The sequence below is a fragment of the Eupeodes corollae genome, chromosome 2, assembly GCF_945859685.1.
Source record: "Eupeodes corollae chromosome 2, idEupCoro1.1, whole genome shotgun sequence".
Classification (NCBI taxonomy): domain Eukaryota; kingdom Metazoa; phylum Arthropoda; class Insecta; order Diptera; family Syrphidae; genus Eupeodes; species Eupeodes corollae.
In genome coordinates this window covers 30,321,893-30,343,601 of record NC_079148.1, presented here as the reverse complement: position 1 = coordinate 30,343,601, position 21,709 = coordinate 30,321,893, and the positions used below count along the sequence as shown (strand labels likewise).

Here is a 21,709-nt window from a genome sequence, read left to right as displayed (position 1 = left end):
CATATAAGCTCGATAATAGGTGTCATAACCGGACACTGACTAATAGGAAAGCACGCCACGAGACTAGGCGTATTCTCAAATGACTTGCAGAAGCTGTATGGACGAGGAAGAGGAAGAAACGGTTCTTCATCTTCTCTGCACATGCCCTGCTCTAGCTCGAAAACACAAGAATTACCTAGGTGAATTCTTCTTTAACGATCTAAATCATATCGGTATAATCAGCCTCTCACGTTTCGTAAGGGGCTCAAGCTGGTTCCATTGAGCTTAGGAGCAAGCCTCAAGATTCATGTGGTATCACAATGGGCCATTAAACTGGCCTGAGTGTGTCCGTTTCCATCTTGGACAGCCACTATATCCTTACCTAACCTAACCATTTACGAATATTTGATACATTTGTCAACGAAGATTTTTTAGCTGGTAGAATGTTTGATAGCCGTAATACCGAGTTTATCAATAAAGCTATTCACAATAAATCTTTTAATTCACTATTTTATCAAAAATATTGATAGGTAATTGATCACCATACCGATTCATTAATTTTGTTGACTTTTATCAACTATTATCAAATATCGTGTAGATATTTGATAACCATAATAGGGCTGTAAGACACTTTAAACTTCTTGAGTCATTTTTGAATGTGAGACATTTGTTGAATTCCAAAGCGAAAACTTCAGAATTGTAGATTTTCTACAAATAATGAATAGCCGTTTTTTATAAGTCTATTTTTTCTTTTAGCAATAGCGTCACGCAAGCGTCCCCAGATTTTTACGTAAGCTTAACAAACATAACATATTTTTAGGCACCCTGACCAAAATGAATTTTACAATTGCTTCCAATTAAACAATTACGGCTAAAAACATATCAAACAAAACGTTTTTTAATTCGAAATTCAAAAAATGTTATGTATTTAAACACATATTTTGTTTAAGTAAGCTGCAACAAAGGAAAAACAGCTGAATCAAACTTTAGTTTTGAAAAAAAAAAAACAGAATGTCCGCAACTAAACAAGTTTTTTTGATTTGCTTTGGTTTTTATGTTTTGTTTTAACTGGTGTTTGATGCGTTATAAGAAAGTCGTCAATTACTGTAATCGATAAATTAGTTATGCTACGCTTGGGCCAATGGCGATTATGTCTAAAATAAGGAAGAATTTGTCAGCTAAATTCTTCAGTTAGCGTATAGTGCGTTTCACATCCATTCACCTCATACAATTATTTTTGGTAAATCCTTGTTAGTTAATCCAATTTTGTATTCATTGTGTCTTTCCCGATGTTGAATTGATTTCATTATTTCTTTAATAACTAGGTAAGGCTGTGACTTTTACGCTTTTTAAATTGTCAATGGTTTCTAAATTGTCTTTATATGGAGGTAAGCATTTTACACACTATTAAAGAGAAAACATAGCTCATAGCTTCTTTCACTTTTAAAGAAATGTATGTACTAACTAGGTTCCAAGTAGCTTAACTGTCACTTTTCTTTGGTATTGTGGAACACTCTCTCATAGTATTAATGTGTTTAAGCACAGTGCTTGTGCTATTAAAATAGAGAAGAAGAATTTAAGAGCAGATACCGGTGCATATTGGTTTTAAGGTTTTGAATGTCAAAAACAAAACAGAGCTGGATAAAGCATTCCATATTTTTGATGTGCGGGTGGAAAAAGAAAATCTATACTTGATTTGATAATACGTCCGGAATTGAGCTTAACGGTTAAGTAATGGGCAACCCTAAAAGTTCAACTAATACAGCTATTTCGAGGCAACATTTCTTGTTAAAGTACCGGTAAAACAACGAAAGGCATAAAACGTTGCGAACATATTCAAGCGATTGTGGAGTAACTGAGGTTCAACCGTGATTCATATAGATGTTCAAATTTATACACCTTTCCGTTAACTTTATTAAAGTGCTGAATACAGCCGTTGAGAAGTTCAAAGCAAATTGGCCGTTGAACAAGACCCATGTCAAGATTCAAGAAAAGTCAGTCAGCTGTTTGAAAACCTTTGTCACTTTTTTATAGATTTTCTGTGTTTGTTTCTGTCAAGTGAGCAAATTTTGTTCGTGATATCTAAAAAAATATTAACATTTTAACATTATTCATAAAAAAATAATTTATTTATAATATACTTGATCGTAGTTTACCGTAAGGCTTTCGTATTCAAGTAAGTATAAACATTTTATAAACAATAAATCTAAAGACTACTTCGAAAAAATGAATGCCATGAAGGGGTTCGTCTTCACAAAAAAAAAGAAAAAAGAATTAGTTTTCCAAATAAAAATGTATAATACAAATAATGCATTCATTACTTCTTATTTGTTTTTGATTGTATTCTAGATCATTCTATACCATCTTAAATTTTACGTTGTAAACGAAATAAACAACAATATTTTGCATTTCTCTCAAGTTGTTATGTTCTATACAATAGACTTTGTACATGATTGTAATTTATCCAAAAATAGACAAACATTCTGCATTCATAGCCATAAAGGAAATAATTAAAATTGTATTGATTTAATTAGGCTAGGCGTTTTGCTTTGCTTCCATTTAATACGGTAGCAAGACCGGAGCAATAATACATTTTTTTTTGTTTAACTACAAAATTATAAGTGGGTGAAGATTCTTTTCCGTCTTTTCTTATGTTTTCCCTTGATATCTTGTGCCAAATTCATTATACGCAGTTAGCATTAAACTCGCTCAGGTACTTATAATTCTTAGTTGAATGTATATCTCTCAGTTGGTTTTATTAGAATTTAGAAGGCAATCAATGTAAGTCTGTAGATATGATTTGTAATACCTTAATAATATACACATAGATATGAAGATATAGGTATATGGGTATTATTATTATTTGTTATATTAAAAATATACAATAAATACACATTATTCCAAATATAAGTAATAACTGCACTTAGCTTAGACTGGATATTATAAGACTATTTGGAATAAAAGTTTATAATAGTAGCATTGACATTTGCCGTCAACCCGAAAAAGAAGTGAAATTGATATTTTCATATCACGTTTTTAAAATGTTCCATCAATTTCTTCTTCGTCCAGTTTCAGTTTAGTTTCTATTTCTACTCCTTTTAAGTTGTTCTTACTTAAAGGCGTTCTTTTAGTGCATTTAAGATACTATATATTAGTCTTTTAACATTGAAGTTAGGTACATATATATTATGTGTAGTTTAAACCTAATAATGAACCTCTAGGTTTGGAGAGTATTGATATGCGTTTCAGGTTCCAGATCCCTTAAATATTTTTTTTTATGAGGTCACGATGCAGCAATGTCAGTTGCTCTGCTTTGCCTATTTTGAGCTTGCACTTAACTTGGGCTTGAACTTAACAAAATAATTCTCCAGATTAGATCTTGACATTGTACTCCCTTCCACGATTTCAATCTCGAACTTTCCTCCCGAATTGTTGATTTATCACAATTAAATGTTTTGTTACAACTTTTTGGTAGACGTACATCGGCAGTTCCAATACAGTATTAAAATGTGTAATGAAAGTGTAGGTAGGTAGAAATGGCGATCTCAAGGCAACCTGGCCGTTTTGATACCAAAAACTCGTTTGACCTGTGGTAGAAAGGGAAAGATTTATAGAGAAGCTTCATAGCGGTCTCTAATCTTAGTCTCAGAAAGCTCATCAAGTTCGTGAAAGGATGCTTTTCCAAAGTATTTCATTCTAATGTTTGCCAAAGCAGGACATTTGCAGAGGAAATGGATTATCGTTTCACTTTCTCTTTGGTCACTACAACTACGGGAAAAGGTGTTGTAAGAGATACCCAACTTCTCTGCATGAACTCCCTTAGGCCAATGTCCGGTACAAACCGCAACAATCCTGGCTAATGTCTTGTCTTGGCCTGCATGGAAGATCGTTTGTACGGATTTTATTAAATATGGGCCATATCTTCCTAGATATAATGCAGTTGGGTAAATTGCTCCACCTTCGGTTTGATTCATTTGAATTTTAAAAAGAATCCACTTGTGATCCGAAAACGAATTTTAAAGGGAAACTCTCCAATTCTCCACTAATAAATTACGGTTGTTTACTAAAGTTACTTCAAGCACATCCTCCCATCCATCATAACTTTCCGAGCTCGGAAAGACGAAAGTGGGAGTATTGACTCTGTTACAAATGGTCATATTATGTTCAATAATAAAATCAAAAAGTGTCACACCTCGTTCGTTGATATCAGAACTTCCCCAAAGAGTATGCCGAGCATTTGCGTCGCCTCCGATCAGAAGGTTTGCCTTTTTGATTTTAGCTTCGGTTATGATTTTGCACATCTGCTCCGTAGGTGATGGTGCATTATGGGAAGAGTAAAAAGAGACCAACAGCAAACCCTGTGTATTCTTATCTTCAAATCTGACAACTGTCAGATCGGTAGTGCTAAAATTTGGACATAAAAAACCTTTTAAATGTTTCTTAGCTAAAATATAAGTCCTGGAATTACCTTGGTCTTGATCTGCGGTTTTATAAATGAGGTCGTATTGGTTGTCTTGGAGGCCTCGCACCTTGAGGCCATTTATCAACGGTTCTTGGATAACGCCAATGTCGAAGTTTTCCTCCATAAGGAAAACTCTCACATTATCTGAAGCACACGAGTGCTTCAGATTAATCTGGATGACCTTTAGCGCGTTTTTAATTATTTTTAGCTGCAGAGATGGGGCCCGGCAACTCGCTGGGGCCCTCTACTCCGCTAACAACATCGTCAACCTCGACGTTGTCATCAGCTTTGTCGGTGTCTGTTTCCCGACTCTGCAGAATTTTAATTTTGGCATTCCTTATGCCAAAACTAAGTTCGACTCGGCCTTTTCGAGAGCCCCTAGACTTTCCTCGCTAATCCTCAGAAGGTAAGAGGTGCTGGTCTTCTGCCTTTACTACAGTAATGAGAGTATAATAATTAGTGTTTAAGCACATAAGAAAGTGAACTCCCTGGCAATCTAAAAAGTGAACAAAGAAGCCCAATAAATATTTCACTTTTTTGTACTGAAAAACACCTAATACCTGCGCTGCACAAATATTTTTCATATAAAAAAATTAAAATAGACATTAAATATAAAACCGTTTAAAATGTATTTACAATACAATTAAATGTTTAATTGGCATAATAATTTTGGAGGAAATGTATTTTTATTTTCTAAGCAGGGCCACAAACAAGATAATATTTTTTAACAATTAAATTTAAACGTTGATGAGCTTTTAGCATGCATAAGGTCAGGATTAGTCTTATTTCTTATCTACAATAAATAACTTCATTAATATCATGACCTGGTATTTGCAACTGACCTAATGCTGAGCTACCTTTATTTGTTTTTAATCATCAATGTTTTATCACTTCATGTACACTAGATGGCATAAGTATTTTGACGAAATAAAAATCGTGCATTTTTCAGTTTAACTTTTTATTGGCTTTATAAAGAATTTTTCTTTATTTTGTTTCCTTTTTATATAACACAATCTTTAAAATAGTCAAACAAATAATTTTTCATAGAAACTTAAAAAGATATAAATAAATTATTGATTTTACTCGTTGGTATAAGTATTTTGACAAGTATGCATTATTAAGAAAACAAAGTTTAAATTTGAAAAAAAATAAAGAAATGAAGAATTTAGTAAAATGTATAACCTCCTTTGGCTTCAATAACTTTTTGAAGGTATCTCGGTACTGAATCCACTAAATTTTGAAGAATATCTGGAGATATCTCTTTCCAAAGAGAAGTTATCTCAGCAATTGTCTCCTCTCTGGTTTTATTTAAAGAAACTGTTCTTTTGCGTTTCAAAAGAGACCAGACGTTTTCTATAATATTTAAATCTGGACTTTGAGGTAGCCAGTCCAAAGTAGTAACACCAACATCCTTCAAAAAATTCACTACCAGCCGGGCTTTGTGGCATGGGGCATTGTCCTGTTGCAATAAGCATATCCCCGGATGGAAAGGCATTTTAATTGAGGGTACTAACATATTGGCTTTTATTCATAGAGCCGGTGATAGGAGCCAAGGCACCCAGTCCATTATAAGCAACACATCCCCAGAACATGACAGAGCCTCTACCGTGTCTCACTTTTTGACAAACGTGCCTTTTTTGCCTTACTACCTTGGCAATCTTACAAAAAAATTATTTTTTGATGAGTTATACTCAAAGGAGCTTTCATCTGTCCATAGGACGCTTCTCCACAATTCCTTTGGCTTGTGCAGATGTCAAATTCCATTTATCTGCAGCAGTTTGAGGCTTCACAAAAAAATATTTTTTTAAATTCCCGTAAAAGGATTCGGTCTTCAGTGGGCGTTGTTTTGTTTTCTCCTTAAGTTTCTTATGTCATTATGCTTTTTAAACTTATTAATTTGATAGTGCACATTTTGACGTGACACATTAAACTCATTTGCAATATCTTTTACTGCCATTCGAGCGTTAAACTTCGCTATGGAAGATCTGATAACCAAATTGAACTCCACTGTTTTAACCATGGTTTTAAATAACTTTTGATCTAATTTTATTTTTTTATTAACGTTTCACTTCAAATAAAGTTTAATATTGCATAAGTTGCTTGGTTTTCACGTGAAAAGTGTAAAAACAGGTACACAAAGATTTCGTCAAAATACTTATGCCACACAAAAATGCGTTGTTTACATGCATTTTTGTTTGTTATTTAACGATAATTAGCAAAGTCTAGGTTCCATAATCAGAAAAAGGTTTCGTCAAAATATTTATGCCAACTACTGTAGTTACTATGCTTCTTTTGAAGAGTACAATCAAAAAGAGAATGTATAATTATGATGATGATCTTTAGCCTAGGACCCCATAATTATATTAAGTCAATTTATCCACAGAAATATTTGACTGTCGCTTTTACAATGTCATTCTTATTGATCGGTACAAAACTTCACTTGAACGTGGTGGTGGCCTAATAATTGCTGTTCGCACTACACTTTCCAGTGATGAAATTACTCTAACTGTGAAAATGAAAAAACGCTTATTGCTTGTAATTTAAACCGAGATTTTGAAATTTGTTTTATTGATTTTATTTGCTCATTAGGCCTTTGAATGAAAATATTAGATCTTGTTTTTATTTGCTCTGATGAATTAAACGTTAATGTTATAGAAGCTCCATTTTCTTTACTTAATAATTCTCTTCACCATAAAGAAATTGTTATTAATATTGTTATGTACGATTACCAACAAATCGAAATCAATTTGTCTCGCGTGTACAAAAACGGAAATCTTCGAAACCTTTATGGTATAACAAAAGGCTTTTACACATTAAAAATATTAAAAATAAATCATTAGCGAAATTTAAAATAACAAGATACCACACTGATTTTACGGTTTTTAGTAACCTTAGACGAGATTTTTCAGTATTAAATAAATTAATCTACAGAAATTACATTGTGAATATTGAAAACAACATACAAAATAATAGTAAATCGTTTTGGTCTATCATAAACTCCAAAAGAAAGTCATCTGGGATTCCTCAAAATGTTAGTTATAAAGGAGTCAATAGGCGTGTACCATCAACTGAGCGCTCAATGTCAGATTGACGGAGGCAATATCGTTTTATGGGACAAGAATCTCCGTACAAACATAAGCTGTCAAAAACATATGTTGTCAATTGTAGTTTTTGATGTGAATTTATTATTTTTTTCTATTGATAATACTTTGTTACTTTTGGAAAAAAACGATTAAAATGGATAACAAACAAGAACAAGTTTTGCGTCAAATTTTAAGTAGTTCATCAGATAAAATAAGAAATAAAAAAAGGGAATGAGGAGCATGAAAAGATTTTGATGGAACTCCTAATAAGCGAGCATAGTGAGGATGCTGATAGTGGTAAGTACACCTAGCTAACAAAATACAAAAATTTTCTTAAAAATTATTTAAATTACGCGCCACACCAGACAAATGACAACTGAACAGCTATTTTGGATGAGCAACCAAATTGAGAAATGAATCCATGATTTTTTTTGTCTCAGAAATCTCCGCAAAAAATCTCAGTGCTCAGCTGAGATTTTTTGTCTCACTTAAAAAATAGTTGAGCGCTCGAAGCGCTCAGTTGATGGTACACGCCTAATGCGTCAATTGCTGATACTCATTTGGAACTTTTTTTAGTCTGTTTACTCCTCCCCAATTAACACTTTTATTTCAAATTTGGAAGAAAAAATTGACATTGGTTCAATGGAATTGCCTTTCGATGAGGTTTTAGTAGCGCTTCACGCCCTTAAAATAAATAAAAGTTGCGGTGTCGATGGAATACCATCAAGCATTTTTAAAAATTGCAATGATTCTTTTTGTTTGCCTCTGTTGAAATTGTTCAACAACTCATTGTCCATGGGGTTCTTTTTACCAGAATGGAAAAAAGCATTTCTTGTTCCTATATTCAAGGCAGGTTCTAAAAATCTAGTACAAAATTATAGAGGAATCTGCAAGCTCGCAGCCATCCCCAAACTTTTCGAAAGTCTGGTTAAAGATAAAATAGAATTTATGATAAAGGAATGCTTATCTGAGTCACAACATGGCTTCGTATCAGGTCGGTCTACTGTGACTAATTTGGCTGTTTTCTCTTCATATGTCCCGAATGCAATGGAGAATAAATGTCAAGTAGATGCTATTAACACCGACATTAGTAAAGCTTTTGATTCGGTAGATCATATTATTTTACTGAAAAAGCTTCAATATTTTGGTTTTTATTTTGAGATGCTTCAATGGATCTCTTCGTATTTAGAAACCAGAACTCAACGAGTAATTATTGACCACAAAGTTTCGAGAAGTATAACATGTACCTCCGGCGTTCCGCAAAGAAGTCATCTTGGACCTTTACTTTTCCTAATATATATTAATGATATAGTTAACATAATACAAAATTGTAATTATCTGCTATATGCTGATGATTTAAAATTGTACTTTAAAATTAAAACCATTGATGATTTTGTAAGAGTTCAACAAGATTTGGACCATATTTCTACGTGGTGTTCTTTGAACAGTTTGAAACTTAATATTGGGAAATGCAAAGCTATATCATTTACTAAATCTGCATTAGCTTTTAATTTTCCATATAAAATCGAATCGAATCTTTTGACTAAAGTTAACAATATCAAAGATCTAGGCGTTATTTTTGATAATACTTTGTCTCCAAAAAAGCATATAAATTTCATTGGGGCTAAGGCGAACACCCTTGTTGGTTTCATTAAAAGAAATAGTAAGGATTTTACGGATCCTTATGTTTTACTAACCCTTTATACCTCAATAGTTAGGTCAACAATCGAATATGCTGATGTAATTTGGAACCCATTCTATAGAGTTCATTCTGATAGAATTGAACAGGTCCAAAGGCGGCTTACTAAATTTGTGTTTCGTAAAATGCGTTGGAATTTTAGTCCAGACTATAAAGCTAAGTGCCAATTGCTCGGGATAAAATCCCTAGAATCTAGAATCATGATGTAATGTTTGTGAGAGATATACTTTGCTATCATATAAAAAGTCCGTTTTTGCTATTTCTCAGATTTCCATTTATGTACCACCTAGACAGTTAAGAACAAGTTCTTTCCTTTTTGAAAAACTGCATAGAACAAATTATGGAAAAAATGAACCAATATCACGAGCAATTTCCTCGTTCAATGAAGTATGTGTTATTTTGGATTTTCATTTATCTCGAGATAAATTTAAAATTGAATTATTGTATAAGTTTATATTTTAAATAAATAAGTACAATTTTTGTAATTGCATCTGTTAAGCAAATCGCTTGTAGATAAATGAATTAAAAAAAAAATAGCTAAGCTTTAAGACTTCGGATTTATGATCTTACTAAAACCATCAGTAAATCTGTAAAAGATCAACAAATGTTTTTTCTTTCTTAATTTATTAATCATTCTTGTGGCAGTTTAAAGCTTTTTCTTAGTCTCCGAACATTCACCCCTATTGTAGCAGGCGTTTTATTTGTATGACAATTGTCGTTCACTCAAGTCGGTATTGTGAATGTCGTTATGATAGTGTTTAACTTAGCGTTACGCTACTTGAAATCTGGCGTTTTGTGGAATCTAAATTTTTGATCGACAAATGTCACTCTCATCAATATTGCAGTTGTCGTTTAATTAATCTAAGAAGCCAAGTAAAACGTTCCTTTCTGGCGGCTGTAAATTATCAAACGCCGTGTGATAAATACAACAAAAATGTAAGACTTTTGGGTTTTTTGTCTGTTTTTCATCTGTGTTCACTTATTTTTTTTAATTAAGGTGAAAGTTACGAATCCGGACCAAATGACACAGCTATTGGAACTGATGGAACTTAACCCATCATTGGCCACAAATTTTCAGAGAGGTGTCCCCCAAACAGATGATAGAAAACAAAAATGGGAATCGGTTGAGAATACCCTCAATTCCTTGGGGCCACCGACTAGAACCTTTTACCACAGATAATAAATTTATACAGATGTCTCATCCCAGCAGGAAAAAATGAAACATTTTTTTCTCTTAACAGACAAGCCTTAACAGACAAGAGCTTTTAAAAATAAAGCTGAGAAAGCTCTTTTTGCCTTGCTATTTTTTTTTTCGTTTTAGAAACTTTTCTCTTCTCATTTGTCATTTTGTTTGCCAACGAATACAAAAACAAAGTTTGGTGCGTTGCAAACAAATGTTTATCTTTTTTTATACGCGTTTTGGTGCGTAAAAGAAGAATGGGGTGATAATGTTGGATCTTTTTTTTGTTTATTTTTTTTGAATGTCGATTGTTAGGTGTCCGGTAAGGAGAATAGAAGAAGTTGCTTGTGTATTGCTATATGAAAATATTGTGTGGGCAAGAAGGGGCAAGTGAATGTGCAGATGATTTGGTTTCTTGTTTTACGACGTTTTTCTCGTCGTCCATAGCTCAAAATTAGAAGAGATATCGACTTCAAATAAATGTTTTTATACAGATAAAAATATATTTTTTGAAAAAATCCAATTAAAGGTTTTTTTATTATTAAAACAAAATAAAACCAAACAAAAATTTGTCATCTCGAAAATTTTACGAATACAAAATTATTTTATCTCCCAACCAATTTTGTGCAACGAAAAATAAAGTTTTTAACATCTGGTTAAATTTTGAGAAAAATCTAATTCACAGTTTTTTTTTTATAAAAAATAAAAACCTGAGAAAACATTACTCAAAGTTTTTAAAAATTGAATTTCGACTCAAATATCTTTTCAAAACTTTTAGATATTTGCTTTAAACTACTTTTTAATTTAAAAAATATTGTTTTCAACATTCAGTAAAATTTTGAGAAAAATCGAATTGACAGTTTTTTTTACAAAAAATAAAAAATAAAAAACAGCTCAATAAAAGTTGGTAAAATTGATTTTCGACTTAAATATCTTTTTAAAAATTTGAGATTATGGTTTTCAACCAATTTTAATTTATAAGGAATATTGTTTTCAACGTTCTGAAAAATGTTGAGAGAAATCAAATTGACAGTTTTTTTTACAAAAAATAAAAACCTAAACAAGAAAATTAATAAAATTTGGTAAAATTTGATTTTCGACTCAATACAATTTTGAGAAAAAAGAACTGAAAGTTTAAAAAAAATGTTAAAACCTAACAAAAAAACAATTTTAAAACTTGGTAAAAATTTACTTTCGACTCAAATAGCTTTTCAAAATTAAAAATATTATCTTCAACTCTTTCTTATTTCACAGAAAATATTGTTTTCGATAATTAGCAGTTTTTTTTTATTAAAATCTAACAGTCCGTTTTTCATAAAAAAAAATCTGCAAGAAATGGTACGCAAATTTGGTAAAAATGGTGTTCGTTTCTTGATATCTCTCAAATTAATTTCATTCATCCAATTTGTAAAATTTATGATATGCTAATAAAATTGATAAACATTTGTTTTCGACTAAAAATCTATTTAATAAAACTAGATTTTCAAACTAAACTATTTCCTTATATAAAATATTGTTGGTTATTTTAAAATTTGTAAAAATAAATAAACTAACGGGATGGGAAGTAATCAGATACTTGAAAAAAAAAACTTTGAAAAAACTGGACGAAAAGCAAAACAATTGAAATGCACGACTGGATCGCACGAACCTGCTCATGTATCCAAAGAGTCTGTTTAAATATAAAAAGTAATGAATTTGTTGATTATTAATAATATTATTAAGAAAGTATAATGGCTTGTGCAGACAAAACAAATCGGTTCATTAGTTCTAGAGAAAACTTAAAAACAAAATAACGGTTCTTCTCTGGAGAAATACAAAAATATGACAAATTAAAAATCTAAAATAAACATGTTACAGAAAATTAGTCTACTTAAAAAGAGTAAAAAAAGGCTTTGGTCTGATGAAAAGAATTATCTCGAAAGAGAAATCGATTTAATGGAAGGTATAAATCAAAACACCAAGACTTTTGCGAAACTTATTTTATCGCAAACGTTCGTCCTGCGGTTTCAACTTTCTCAGAGATCAACCATGATTACACTTGCCCCATCCATCTTCCTTATATAGACGTTACAATATATAATACCTATACAATTTAATTGAAGTTTCTAGCGTTATTGGTTCGTGAGATATTTAGGGTTATCCAAAATCTTCGCCTTTTGTTTTAACTGCTGTTGTAAAAAAACCACCCACGCAATTTTCTTGAGATTCATTTCAGCATCTTTCTACATTATTATCTGTATAACAAAATTTGCAGTCGATATCTCTTCTGGTTCTTGAGCTATGGACAGCAAAAAAAAAGTCGCGGCACGAGTACGATAACTTTGGCGCCGAGATATAATAACGGTTTTTGGTAGAGGGGCTTAATACAAGCATTTTTTACTATGGGAGGGGGGGTCTATCTCCCCCCGTTTAGGCGGTAGGGGCAATTTAAAAAAACATGTACTTTAAATGGAAAAAAAATAATTAAAAAATAACGGTAATACTTACAATTAAGTATTATACCTTTTTTTAAAGCCAACACTTGTGTCTAGTAGCTTGTTTTTAAATCAAGTCAAAACTATGCATAGTTTGCGAAAAACACTGTTTTAAACTCAAAATTTGGTCAAAAAAAAAGTTAAAAATATGGTTTAGAGTGTAATATTTCAAAACTTTTAGATTATCTACAATTTTTTTTTTAGAATACATTGCCCTTATTTATTTTTGATCGAAAACTGAAAACTAGATGATTTTATGTCTTTTAGTTTTTGAGAAAATTGAAAATAACCACAACTACTATTTTAATTTAATTCTTTTTTTTTGCTTCAAAAATCTTATTTTGATAGTAACAATGGTAGGTGCAAGTTTGGTTGTATGCAACAGTGGGATCCGTAAGGGGGGGCATGCTGCCCCCCTGCAACCCCCCTGCTTGGGCTCACTATAGGATTTGGGGTGGGTGCGAGTTAGGGTGGGTGCGAGTTAGGGTGGGTGCAAGGTGGAGAGGGTGAAAGGTTCGGTGAGTGCATGCAAAATTTCATATGCATCTAAATAAACTGGATATAAAAAAAGTAATTTAATTGAAATATTTTGTTTTGGTAATTTTCAATTTTCTCAAAAACTAGAAGACATAGAAACATCTAGTTTTCATTTTTCGTTAAAAAATAAATAAGGGCAATGTATTCTAAAAAAAAAATTGTAGATAATCTAAAAGTTTTGAAATATTACACTCTAAACCATATTTTTAACTTTTTTTTTGACCAAATTTTGAGTTTAAAACAGTGTTTTTCGCAAACTATGCATAGTTTTGACTTGATTTAAAAACAAGCTACTAGACACAAGTGTTGGCTTTAAAAAAAGGTATAATACTTAATTGTAAGTATTACCGTTATTTTTTAATTATTTTTTTTCCATTTAAAGTACATGTTTTTTTAAATTGCCCCTACCGCCTAAACGGGGGGAGATAGACCCCCCCCTCCCATAGTAAAAAATGCTTGTATTAAGCCCCTCTACCAAAAACCGTTATTATATCTCGGCGCCAAAGTTATCGTACTCTCCCCAAAGTCACGAACGTAGGTACACACGCACAGACATTTTCCCAAAATGCTTTTATTTCCACTATATGGACCTTAAAACGTCGAGAAATGTCAACATTTTCAATTCGACAAATCGGACCCATTACAATAATCAAAAAGGAACACGTTTTTTGTATACAGTTATGTCAAGGAAACATACAAATCAGACAATACAAATCTACAGGAAGACCCTTATTTGAACAGAAAACAGTACATATTTTATTTTTTGCTGCACAAAATCTACTTGTCCATTTTTGAGGAAGTTATCTTTTTGAATAAAAAAAATAAGATCAGTTCTTTTTCAACTAGAAAAAAAATATTTTTTTTTAATTGTTGCAACATTATGTACAATGAGGTATATACATGTACATTGGACATATGTACAGTACCGAGCAAAAAAAATGCAACCGAAAAAGTATGGTACAATCTTTAGCAAGAACTAAGTTATTTTAAATTATAATACTTTGAAATTTAGCATAAAATGTTCAAATTAATTTTTTTCCTTAAACAGATTTGAATTTTACCCAATCTTACTCCATGAAAATAGTTATTGTAAAAAATGTTCCTAAACTTGGATCTTAAGCCAAGCAAAAAAAATGCAAATTCGTGGAAAATTTTAAAAATAACGGATTTATTCATCTTATTTGAAGAAATTTTGTACTTAAATATTTTAATATTTTGTTGCGAAACCTTTATTGGCAATAACGGCGCGTAACCTTTTAGGCATTGAGTCAATCAACGACACCAAATAGCTCGCAGGTATTTGTTCCCATTCAGTCCTTATTTGTTCCATCAACTCGGTACAATTTGAATGATTTCGCTTTCTTATCTCCCGATCTACACGATCCCATAAATTCTCTATGGGATTGAGGTCGGGAGATTGTGCTGGCCAGTTCAAAACATGAACCCTCTTCTCTTCTAAGAAGTTTCTTACCAAACGGCTGGTGTGTTTTGGGTCGTTGTCGTGTTGAAATAAGCTGTTTTCAGGCATATTCGTCAGCAAATGTGGAAGCATATGGTCTTCCAAAATGCCCTTATACATTTGGGCATTCATCCGGCCGCTTACTTGACAAATCGGGCCCACGCCTTGACGAGAAAATGAGCCTTTGAAAAAGCCCAACTACAAATTTGATTTCATAAATATTTAAAATTGCTTACCCCACACCATTACTGACCCTCCTCCATGTTTAATTGTCGGAACTTGATATCTAGGGCTGTACCTTTGTCCCGGGGGCCTTTGCACTTACCTAATGCCATCTGACGAGAACAAGTTGAACTTGCTCTCATCACTCCATAAAACTCTTGTCCATTGCTCACTTGTCCAATGCATATGGCGCTTTGCAAAATCTAGCCTTTTCTTTCTATTGATGGAACTGATGTATGGTTTTCTAGCTGGTCGTCTTGCATACAGTTTTGACTCCACTAATCGTCGCCTAACTGTTATCCCCTACGTTAACATCAAAATGTTCATTCATGTCCTGAGTAACTTCCACTGCAGTTTTAAAGGGATTAACTTTAACCTGCCTTATGATCTCACGATCTAATCTGGAAGTTGTTTTGCGTGGACGGCCACTTCCCACTTTGCGATTGATGTCCCCTTGTTCCCGATATCGGGATATAATACGCGATATTGTTGATGTTGCTACACAAAACTCCAAAGCGATATCCTGCATCAATCTTCCGTTGTTAGCAGCGTTAATTATTGCTTTTTTGCATCCAATCGATAGTTGCTTCTATTAATTGCATATTCTAATTAATTGAAACCAAAGAATAAATTTTATGTACCTAACTTCCTAGTCATATTTGCCATTTGCATTTTTTTTGCTCTCAGTAAAATTATGTTTTTCTAACTAAATGTAAATTTGACAACACTAGAGAGAGACCAATTACATATTGCTATTATAAACAGAATGCCTACACAATGAGTACACATATCCGAAACGGAAAAACAAAATTTTACCGTTACGAAAGATAAAGCAATAATAATTGATTTTGGTGTGACTGTTTGCATTTTTTTTGCTCGCTACTGTAGGTACCTCATCATCCAATTGACACCAGTCAACAACACTTCATTACGTATAAAAACATATAAAACAGAAAAATGTATTTGTGGAGATTTTACAAAATTGAAGAAAAAGAAGAATTTATATAAAAAATCCACATAAATGCACGCAACTAGCATTTACATATCCGATTATAAGAACTCGAGCTATAAAGACAACCTTGTCCTAGCTTTGTTTCTATTTCCAAAGACAACTGTAAATATTTTTTTTTCTCGTCGTCGACAAGCGATCAACTCTCCTGCACCTATGTTCAACGCATCACCACCAGCCACACCACAACACAAAAAATCAAAATAAAACAGTTTTGTTTTCATTTGTGAAGAATGATCTTGGTGTATTATGTGTTACTGTGCATTAGGATTATGAGAGGAAAAGAACATACAAAAATGATTTCAGATTTTTTTTGCCTTAGTTTTCATTCATAGGAAAGAAGACGAGCAACGAGCTTTCTTGTATTCATTTAGTGAATGTGTTGAACTTTTTGAAAAAGCTCTTTTTTTGGTTGATTTCAGTTTCATATATCATTTCTCGCCATAAGGGTGAGACATCTGTATATTTATTATCTGTGCTTTTACTATTAAAAAAGCACTGAATTTGAAATAAAGTCTTTATTTATGTTATCGAAATCTTTTCATTCTTGTAACAATAATTGGTTTCTTATGCTAATGGCTATCTCATTGTTTTTAACGAGACTATCATGGATGGTATCAGAATCCGGAGATATATGTGTGCTCTACAACGTCAGGATTTTGATCTATTGGTGGATGTGATTTTCCAAGCATGACTTAATTATCGCTTTTTATAACATTAACCTAAATCCGACCTCAAAAACAGAAAGCATTTCATTTAGGAATTTCAATACAATCGATATGCAATCATTGAGTAACAAGTACATATATATAACTCTAATTTAGAAAATATATACTACATCTCAGACGTAGATGAGCAAGTTTATTTCTTTACTAATAAAATTAATGAGCTTTTTGAAACCTTTGTGCCAATTAAAAACGTGCGAATCAAAAACCCTGAAATAGGATGGTACACTAGTTACATTGATAAACTTATTCTGAAAAGAAATATAGCTTACAAACGTTGGAAAAGGTTCAAGTTACCACTGTTGTTCATGCAGTACAAAACATTAAGAAATGCAGTGAATATTCAAATCAGAAATTCCAAGCGAAGATTTTTTGCGTCGAGATTTAACAATGTTTCTTCCAAAAAACTGTGGAAGAACATAAAATCTCTTGGTATTACGACGAAACAAGAGATTGCTGAGGATGACTGTGATGTAAATGAACTAAACAAACATTTCGTAAGTTCTGTTTCTGACACAAATAATGGTGTTGCGTTTGACACAAACTTTGAAAACTGTGAAAGAAGTAATGAGCTTCTCTCAAGTTTCAGTTTTAAAAGAGTTTTTAAAGTTGAGGTATTTAAGGCCGTAGAAGACATAAAATCGGACGCTATTAGACTAGACAATATGCATCCTAAGTTTGTAAAAATTATTCTTACTTTTATATCTCCTTTCTTGACACATATCTTTAATTCAATATTAACAAAGTCCTGTTACCCGGCACTATGGAAAGCTTCAAAAATATTGCCAATTCGTAAAAAGTCATATTCACAACAAAAAGAATACCGACCAATTTCCATCCTACCATTCATTTCAAAAGCGTTCGAAAAGATCGTTAGTCAGTAGATAACAGCATTCTTGGAAACACGGAATTTAATTACACCGACGCAATCTGGCTTTAGACCGAAACACAGCTGTACGACTGCACTTCTTAAGATAAGTGACGACATACGACAACAAATCGATAATAATAAAGTCACAACTCTGGTTCTCCTTGATTTCTCTAAGGCGTTCGACACTGTTTCAAATACAATTCTTCTGAAAAAACTGAATTCTTTCTTCTTCTTTGAAAACTCAGCCTTAACCCTCATAGCACAGTATCTAAGCCATCGAACTCAGGCTGTTTTTGCTAACTCTAGGCTGTCGGATTTCCTCCCTACCCCTAACGGTGTGCCCCAGGGATCGATTTTGGGACCACTCTTATTCACACTTTTCAATAATGACCTTCCATCTGTACTCAGGCATTGCAAAATTCATATGTATGCTGACGACGTTCAAATTCATTTGAGCTACAAAATCGGCATGGTTGAAGACGCAACTGCCAGAATAAATGAAGATTTGATGTGTATAAACCAGTGGTCCAGGGAGAATCATCTTAACCCGAAGGAATGTCAGGCAATCGTCATCAGTAACACAGCAATAGATACTTCTTATTTCCCTAGTATTGAACTTGAGGGGAAAACGTTAAGCTACGTTAGAACAGTTAAGAATCTTAGGATTGTTTTTAACCAGAAACTTACATGGGACGATCACTTGACTTGTCGAATATATGCTGCTTTGCGGGTTTTATATATATCTGCCAGTTGTCTTCTAGTTTCAACAAAAATGACTATAGCAAAATCTCTTGTCCTACCAATACTTTTCTATGGCAGTCCCATTTTCTGTGCCCTTAACAGCGCTAATAAACGAAAACTTCAAGTCGCGTTTAATAATGTTGTTCGCTTAATTTATGACTTGCGACGGTTCGATCATGTTTCGATGCAAGCAAGTAGTGTTTTCAACATGACCTTCAACAACTCCATAAACTATCAAACTTTGACATTTCTTTTTAGACTTATTCATACTAGATCTCCTGAATATCTATACGAAAGGCTTAGGTTAGGTCTTATAATTGTCCCTTCCTTCAAATTCAGAAATTCAAAACAACAGTTCTTTGTACACGCTGTTGCCCTATGGAACTCCTTGCCTGCTAACCTGAGAGGGATACACAGCAGCACTCGTTTTGAAAACTCTTAAAAGAACTTATACAAATGCTGAAAATGTTTCCAAAATAAAAATCACTTTGTCTTAGAATTTAAAAATGTATGTTTTTTTATCATGACCATTTATCTAAAAACAAGTTTTCTGTTAACTTCAAGCAAATTGTAAATTTAGCATACTAATTTGATTCCTCTTTTAATTTGATAAAATTTAAATCTGAACATAATTAGTATTAAAAATAAGACTATGTTTTAAAATGCTTAATGATAATAAATAAATACAAAAAATGTGTTTTGTAGTAAATACAAATGTTGTGAAGAGCCGAACATACATTCACAATTTGGGTCGATTTCTGGGGGGTGTAATGCAATAGTCTTGCACCGAGCAGGCATCTTAAGCGATTCTTTAGAACACCAATCGTTCTTTCGATTATATTTCTTGATTTCGAATGCCCCATATTAAAGTCGGTTTGACTGCTTCCTTCTTGGGTGGATCTGAAAGGTGTAATCAAAAAGGGTAAAAGGGGATAGCCAGCGTCACCTGCAAATTTAGATTTTCAAAGTTTTTTTTATTTTTTATTTAGTTAATTTTGCTGTATACGAGTACCTAGTGACATGTATTTCCATCTCCACTCTCGAAATTCCTTTGGAAGATCCCCCGAAGCTCACTCGATTTCCATATAAAGGAATCATGACTAGCTCCAGCATGTCTGGCATCTACATATCTGATTCCGCATTTTGTGATCACAAACCTTAAATTTAAATTGTATAAAGACACAATCGAACCAACAAGGTAATACTAGTAACATACAAACATAGTATTCAAACTAAAAAAGCCTTTTCTATTATAATAACGATGTTGTTCTTGTTTTTTTGGTGCTTGAATTCTTATGTGGCTGCTATCCACGCATCCCATTACTCCCGGAATCCTAGCCTTTTCATAAAAAAATGCTTTTGCTTCCCTTTTTTCTTCGTCTTCTTTACATTTAAGAATTTCTCCACTTCGGAGTTGTATGAATTTTCCGTCGCTTATTTTAAATTCTATTTAATCAAAGGTTGTCTTTGAACTATTTCCATAAGAAATTCAACGTCACGATGTAGATCGCTATTTCTTATATAACAATATATTATTCCACAAACGACTTTGCTTTGGATTTTTTGGATGGGTTCATAGGTAATACATTTTTCCTATTTACCAGCACTTTAAGTTTGTTTGTTTTCTTTTCTTTTGTACGTGTTTCTTTTATTTAGACTTTGCTTCCAAGTTATTGTAAGGTTTTTGGTCATATTGGCATAAGGTACCTCTCTACTGTTTACCAAAATTAGCTTGTTTTGCGACGTCATTTACTTTATCGATAGCAATTGCCCACTCTTTTAATATGACACATTTATAATTTTTAATAGATAAATTTAATTTAAAAAAATATTATTTTTTTCTACAGGTGTACTTAACATTTGAATACTACAATCATTTGATTTAAGAACTTTTTGTGCGTAACATCATACCTTTCCAGTTTGTAGCGACTTCAAACATGCCCGTCAAAGATGATATAGTACCTCCGCCACCAGCTAATTCAAAACAAACAGGAGTTACTAAAACATTGCTCTATAATGGATCAAAATTCCAGGGATTTCAAAAATCACAAGGAAATTCCTACGATGTGGAGGTTGTTTTGCAGGTAATTTTTTTTTTTAAATTATGACGCGAAATTCTCTCTTAACTTAATTTAATGTTAACTCATATTATTCATTTAATCAGCACGTAGATATGGAGAACTCGTTTTTATGCGGCTACCTTAAGATAAACGGGCTAACGTTTGAATTCCCAACATTAACCACATTTTTCGATGGAGAAATAATTTCGAAAAAATATCCATTTTTGACAAGAAAGTGGGAAGCTAACGCAGATGTTGATAGAGGTCATTGGGTAAATTATGACACCCTTTTCTCTTTTAAAAAGATTTATTTTAAATTTTTATATTTTTCGTAGGGTAAATTCAATGCTTTTGCTGACTACAAAGATATATTCTATTCTGATAATTTTGACTACGAGACATTGGAGAAAAGTGATTATGTTTTTATGCGATGGAAGGAACACTTTTTAGTAAGTTTTTGTATTTAATATCCGTTTTACTAAAAAAAATATGATTAAATCTTCATTCTGGTGGTATTTTAAAAAAACACTTTTTGTTTTTTCTTAGGTGCCGGATCATACAATTAAAGACATAAATGGTGCATCATTTGCTGGATTCTATTATATATGCTTTACAAAATCAAAAGGCAAAATGGAAGGATATTATTATCATAAGTCATCAGAGCTGTATCAATCCATCGAATTAAATCATGTGCCCGAAAATTGTATTGAAATTTACGAATTTAGATAAATTTCAAATTCGATTGAGTTCACTTAGCGTTGTAGCTTAAATTTATTGGTTAAAATTTTAGTCATTTAAAATTGGCGATGACAACGTTGGGAACATACAAAATAAGCAAATCTATATCCATATAAACAATTTGCATTGTTACACGTAGTGAGCAAGATAATGCTCTTCGCCAATTGTTTAATTGTAAATAAGATACCAAACAAATTAAAATAATAAAAAAGTACATATTTTTCATCACAGACTTTAAATAATTTCTTTAAATTATGAGTAACTTTAAGAAGTTATGAAAAAGCTAATTTTTCTTTTATTGTTATTGTGGGCTTTGGATTACGAGGGGCGTTCAATATATTCTCGGTATTAATATGAAGGAAAATGCGAATTCAATTTAAATTGTTTTTATTTTTCAATATAATCTCCCCTAACATCAATGCATTTGTTACATCTTGAGATAAGCTTTTTTAAACCCTCAACAAAATAAG

The 21,709-nt window shown here is 32.3% G+C and overlaps 1 protein-coding gene across 1 annotated transcript; it reads left to right on the top strand.

Annotated features, from left to right (window-relative positions):
• The first annotated feature begins 2,004 nt into the window (after positions 1-2,004).
• LOC129945608 (glucose-induced degradation protein 4 homolog) lies at positions 2,005-21,464 on the top strand. Its single transcript, XM_056055445.1, has 5 exons — positions 2,005-2,155; positions 20,289-20,525; positions 20,606-20,773; positions 20,837-20,950; positions 21,048-21,464. The coding sequence occupies exons 2-5, from the start codon at positions 20,379-20,381 to the stop codon at positions 21,228-21,230; spliced, it is 612 nt and encodes a 203-aa protein (XP_055911420.1). The 5' UTR covers positions 2,005-2,155; positions 20,289-20,378; the 3' UTR covers positions 21,231-21,464.
• The last annotated feature ends 245 nt before the right edge of the window (positions 21,465-21,709 follow it).

Bases quoted from the DNA above. Each gene is read 5' to 3' on its own strand.
- LOC129945608 (XM_056055445.1), top strand. From the start codon at position 20,379: ATGCCCGTCAAAGATGATATAGTACCTCCGCCACCAGCTAATTCAAAA. The intron at 20,526-20,605 runs GTAATTTTTTTT...TCATTTAATCAG, and splicing joins ATGTGGAGGTTGTTTTGCAG to CACGTAGATATGGAGAACTC. The intron at 20,951-21,047 runs GTAAGTTTTTGT...GTTTTTTCTTAG, and splicing joins GATGGAAGGAACACTTTTTA to GTGCCGGATCATACAATTAA.